This window comes from Glossina fuscipes, unplaced genomic scaffold (genome assembly GCF_014805625.2).
Source record: "Glossina fuscipes isolate IAEA_lab_2018 unplaced genomic scaffold, Yale_Gfus_2 88, whole genome shotgun sequence".
Lineage (NCBI taxonomy): Eukaryota > Metazoa > Arthropoda > Insecta > Diptera > Glossinidae > Glossina > Glossina fuscipes.
This window is the reverse complement of record NW_023998442.1, coordinates 2,200,446-2,206,445: the sequence shown is the minus strand read 5'-3', so window position 1 is coordinate 2,206,445 and position 6,000 is coordinate 2,200,446. Positions and strand designations below refer to the sequence as shown.

At 36.2% G+C, this 6,000-nt stretch overlaps 1 protein-coding gene across 1 annotated transcript; it reads right to left on the bottom strand.

Moving 5' to 3' along the window:
• Positions 1-445: 445 nt before the first annotated feature.
• On the bottom strand, positions 446-4,341 carry LOC119638418 (39S ribosomal protein L19, mitochondrial-like). The gene is made up of 3 exons (XM_038035186.1): positions 4,159-4,341; positions 3,820-4,099; positions 446-812 (listed from the first exon to the last, which is right to left on the bottom strand). Exons 2-3 carry the CDS (start codon positions 3,926-3,928, stop codon positions 493-495), a joined length of 429 nt encoding a protein of 142 aa, XP_037891114.1. The 5' UTR covers positions 3,929-4,099; positions 4,159-4,341; the 3' UTR covers positions 446-492.
• Positions 4,342-6,000: the final 1,659 nt, after the last annotated feature.

Sequence of the window (6,000 nt, the reverse complement as noted above, 5' to 3'; positions counted from 1 at the left end):
AAGACCTGCACAATTCTGTCGCGGACAATTAAGGTTTCGATAAACTTTCTAAGTCTCTCGCTGCTGTTCTCCACTGTTTCACTAGCGGCATCTGAGTCGGCGTCCTGAGTGCATCAGCCAGGTTGATAACCACTGTTTCCGGGCTCGCTACGCTCCCCGGTTCCTCCTGCGCAGACGCGGCAGCCGCTGGCAGTATAACGTCTACGAATGACGTAAAATCGAGCCGTTCGGCGCCGTTTGTTTCTGCCGTTGATGTTGGCGGGGCAGCATCAGCCAAGTTGATGGCCACTGTTTGCAGGCTCGCTAGGCGCCGCCGTTTCGCCTGCGCAGACGCGGCAGCCACAGGAGTGGACGGCCTGTCGCTATTTTCGGTAGATTCCAGTATAACGTCTACGAATGACGCGAAATCGAGCCGTTCGACACCGTTTGTTTCTTCCGTTGATGGTGGCGGGGCTGCATCAGCCAAGTTGATGGCCACTGTTTCCGGGCTCGCTACGCTCCTCGGTTTCTCCTGCGCAGACGCGGCCCGTATGACCTCGACGGCTCGACTATATCCAAGCTCTTGCGTATACCATAGGTTGAAGTGTACAATCCCTTCTCTAAACGTAGAAGGCGGTCCCTTATTCTTTTTAGCGCGCTGCTTATCTCTTTCGCGGAGACTTGTTCTTGCATTTCCCGGGTTACTTTTTCGGCCAGTTCCTCGCACTGGCTGAATTGTGGCCCCTTTTTCGGACGCCACAATTTCGGGTAGTCCCGAAGATGCCGGGAGAGTGCGTCGTGAAATTTGTGGTTAAAATTTGTCATGTGTTTACCTAAACGTATATGAAATAAATAAAATTCAATATAATTACCGTCTCGTTCATGCTTTTTCAATAAATTAATCAATGAAGCATGTAGTGTAGACGATAGAATTGGAATTATTGACTGACATTGAAAAATATAATTTTATTGTTCGAGGTATAAGGGGCGGCATTGTTCAATGCTCTAAAAGATATCCTTTAGCTAACAATAAATGTATAAGCGATTATGATCCTACTCAAGAATCAAATTATCTAATTTATTTAGATGTAAATAATTTGTACGGTTATGCTATGTCGCAATGTCTACGCCATAAAAATTTTGAATGGATGACAAATTTGGAAAATTTTAATTTAAATACAGTCAAAGATGACTCAGAAATAGGGTATATATTGGAAGTAGATTTAGAGTATCCATCTTCGTTACATGACTATCATAACGATCTACCTTTTAGTGCTGAAAATAAAAAAAATGCACACATGAAATGTAGCAAATTATTAACGGACTAAAATGATAAAACGCATTACGTAATACATTATCGCAACCTTCAACAATGCATTCGACATGGTGTTGTTTTGAGAAAAATATATAAAATTCTTAAATTCAATCAATCGGATTGGTTGAAAAAATACATTGATTTGAATAATTATCATAGAACGTTAGCTAAAAACTCTTGTGAACAGAATTTCTTCAAATTATTGAACAATGCTGTCTACGGCAAGACTATGGAAAATGTAGACAAAAGAAAAGTCATAAAAATAGTTTGCGAATGGGAGAATAGCGGTAGAAGATTGGGGGCGAGAAGTCTTATAGCTAAACCGAATTTTCATAGTTCACTCAAAATTTCTGATGAAATGATTATAATTGATATGAATAAGGTGCGAGTTGAGTACAATAAACCAATTTACATTGGTTTTACCGTCTTAGAAGTATCCAAATGGAAAATGTATAATTTCCATTATGATTATATGAAACCTAAATATAAGGAAAATATTAATCTAAATTATATGGATACTGATTCGTTCATCTATGACATTAGAACAAATGACTTGTGTGATGACATTCGAGATGATGTCAGCTATCATTTTGATACGTCTGCATATCCTAAGCAAAATATATTCAATGTCCCCCTAATGAATAAGAGAGTGTTAGGAATGATGAAAGATGAATGCAACGGAAAAATAATGAAGGAATTCATTGGTTTACGTCCAAAAATGTATTCCTTTAAAATCGATGAGAATGGAGAAGAAAGTAAGAAAATTAAAGGTGTAAAACATTGTGTTACAGCTAAGCTAACCGTTAATGATTTTAGAAATTGTCTATTTGAAAAACAATTGTATTATGATTCTATGTACGTTTTCCGATCAAAGATATACCAATTGTATACACAACATATTAATAAACTAGTTTTAAGCTACTTAGAGGATAAGAGATTTGTAAGAGAGAATGGTATTAATACCTATGCATGGGGACATTATAAAATAAAGAATACTAATGATGATAATTAAAAGAAACAAAAAAAAATTTTTTTCTTATTTATTTATTTATTTGTTTATATATTTATTGAAAAGGAATTTCAAGCATAAATGATGGGCGATTTTAAGTAATTGACTATTTCAATTGGCGGTTGTAGATTGCCAAAACTATCAAAATATTCTCTATAGTTGTATTTTTTATAGTAGGCTACCCAATGTGTTCCAGGGCCGTTTGAATTATCTAGATTAACAATACCCTATTCTTGTGCTAATGGCTTCTTAGGTGCTGGACGCAATAATAACAAAAACGAAATAATTTCGATTGTTGAGGAATTGCGAGAGGCCAACATAATTAAATGATAATAATAATGAGTTCTATAAATAAATTTGGAGACGGTTTAATTAATCGTCATCATTGTAACAATTCAAAGTTGAAGACAAATTTTTTGAAAACGCTTGGCATTACAGACCATGCTGTAACAAAAGCATATCTGCTAAGAAAAAATGCGTTAACAGATAGTGTAAACAATCTCACAACTACATACACTTCAACAACGAATCGCATTGAGCACGATATGAGACAATTTCAAAACTCATATGATTTACAAATGAATAGTATGAAAAAACAAATAGAAAAGAAATATGGTCTATGTTAAAGGTTAGGGTTTTCATCGGAATACAACTCTTGGATTAATATGGACAATATATCTTAATAATAAAAGCTATCAGAGACATTCTTAGACAATTTATTCACTCATCAGACGTTAAGATGTCAATAACAATAACCTTAAACGGGGACTCCTCGTTGCTTATTGCAAACTATTTTCCCGCAATTGAGCTCGATGAAAATTATGTTTGCGGACTAATAAGTTTCGATACGCATCATTCAATTCCAAATGTCGATCGGGAAAACAACTTATTTCATATTGGTAACCATCAAATCACTATTCCTATTGGTTCATATGAGTTTTTAAATCTTGATCATTATATCTTTAAACACAGCAGCGCGCGTTTGTAAACAAACAAGAGAGGGGGATATTATAATGAAAATAAATATATATATTTTGCTTCTTGTATTGAAAATAGTGATTGGTAATCCTATACCGTTTACTATTACTGCTCCTCAAGCAGATTCGAATTCAAAAACTGTAGAGTTCAATTTAACCCTACCCAACGATCATTACCTTTTGATACTCAGTAGTACGCTTTTCATGCTATTATTACGTTGACATAAATAAATAAATGCTGTTAAATAAATATTATGCTTTTTCAATATATACGGTGCCTACATTTCAGGAATGTACTTAAGTCTTTAATGCGGTTATCGCGAGGTAAAAATTTGTTAAAAAATTCTACGCCTTATGCAATTTTTCTTGGCAAGGCGATTCAAACAAATATGAAAGCGATAAGCTTTGGAAGAGATCCTTCAAAGAAACTAGAGCAAAATGAAACGGACTCTTAAGCCGCATTTTTCACGCAAAATACAAATTCTTTTAATGGTTATATTATGAAAGTTCTGCTATCTTAATTACTGGATAAAGCTTACCTAAAAATCGACTAACTTTGTCCGCTGAATGAGGATCGGAACTTGTAACTGCTACTACTGAGCCGACATAGAATTCCAGTATTTCGATTTGCGTCCGTCGATCGAGCATATCGATCCGCTAAAACTTTTCACGTATCGGATTACGCCATTCAATTTTGGGATCCGGTAAAAATTCTGGATAAATAAAACGCTCGCTCGGTTGGCGACGATGACGGCGTTTTTGGAGCACTTAATGAACCGGTTTTTTTTGTTTGTGGCAAAACTTTCGTTGAAAAGAAAGCTATAAAGAAATTACATAAATACGTTGAACCTAGTATTCGGCACATGTATACTACCAACTTTGTCGGCTGAATGAGGATCGGAACTTGTAACTGCTACTACTGAGCCGACATAGAATTCCAGTATTTCGATTTGCGTCCGTCGATCGAGCATATCGATCCGTTCCACCTTTTCACGTATCGGATTACGCCATTCAATTTTGCGATCCGGTAAAAATTCTGGATAAATAAAACGGCAATTAGCAGGTATAACAGGCTTGCGTGTGTCGGTTGCCGACGATGACGGCGTTTTTGGAGCACTTAATGAACCGGTTTTTTATGTTTGTGGCAAAACTTTCGTTGAAAAGAAAGCTATAAAGAAATTACATAAATACGTAGTATTCGGCACATGTATACTACCAACTGGTTGGAAAAGTTTATTGTGCTTAAAATACAAAGAACTCATTACTTTTTTTTGATTCAGCATTGTCTTAATAATTTTGTGTCACTTCTTTATTAGGAAATCAAATTTTTTTGGTTATAAGTCAGCTGATGATTGAACGATTGTCAAGTCTTATTTTCTACAATACAGAGATGTAACATTTCGTATGTTAGTGAATGTTAGTAAATACATTGTTTCCTAACATTGCCAAATATACGTTAAAAAGATTCTCTTTAGTATAATAGGTTACTCCTGTAAATATTATTTGTTGTCAATAAATGAAAAAGATTTGTATTGGGATGTATTAGGTGCTTGCATATATATTTTGGCCATTTTTTCTCTTGAAAACGGCATTTATTCAGAAAACTTGGCACAACATAATCAAAATATTTTCAATGCGGAAAGAACAACAATAGTTTGGCAACGACTCAATCACCGGTCCATTTTTACGCCTATTCAGCATTTCGAAAACGCGTGCCAGTTAAGCCACGTTGCATCGACCACGTTGTTTCGCCTGATCGATCTAATCGATTCTAATTGACACATGGATAATCCTTTCATTTTTGTTTATTATATTTAGGTATATAAACTTTTCTTATCGATATTGAAATGTTTATAAACAAGCAGGTATATCAGATAGTTTTGGTAAAAGAGAATTGCTTTTCAATAAACATGCGTCGATTACATTACTCGCTAAGGAAAAGATTTGCAAACAATTGATTGGTTGTGACCCGCGGCCAAAAAAAGTCTGCCTACCTATACATATAGAGTTTTCTTCAGATAATCAAACATGATTTTTTTTTTGTTTTTCTTATATAAATTTATTGACAAATATTTGTAAAAAAATTTGTACAAGTTATTGCGTTTTTGAATGCTGTGGTAATAAAACTCTCGACTTCAGTTTGGCAAAATCATGTGTATTGGTGGCGTTGCTCTACTACCCTTTTTGCCACTTGGCCGACACAAGTGTAGAGGTGGGCAATCTTTCTTTTGTCCTATTGTTTGAGTGTCATATATTTTCATATATATTGTAATTATATATAGCTAGAAAGCTAGTTTACTGAATGGGAGTGTTGAAAAGCACAGTTCGTCCGCACTGCTGGATGATGACAGTAGTTATTTGAATATGCAGCGGAGCGAATCGGTGCCTATCGTTAGTGGTGGTCGCTCGGGCGCTGCAAAGAAGCGCGAAGCAAAAAAACGATTCTACAGTTACACCTGCTGCTTCTGCTCCTGTGCTGGCCGCAGCTAGCAGGTCAGTGCGTGCGGAAGAACGGAGTGTTGCTGCTACGTCGTTGGATAAGGTGGAGGCTACATTCAATCGCTATCAAAAATGCGTTGTCTCCCCGGACAATGTGTCGATTGAGACTGCCGATGACCTCTTTGACTTACTGTCTCAATATGACAGACACCTGCCTCAGAAGTCGCATAGAAGGCTTAGAGACAAGCGGTGGATGTTTTCCCATAGATGCTTGCTTTGGG

Coding starts and splice junctions, on each gene's coding strand:
- LOC119638418 (XM_038035186.1), bottom strand. CDS start 3,928: ATGCTCGATCGACGGACGCAAATCGAAATACTGGAATTCTATGTCGGC. Junction 813..3,819: donor CAAAGTTAGTCGATTTTTAG/GTAAGCTTTATC, acceptor ATATACGTTTAG/GTAAACACATGACAAATTTT.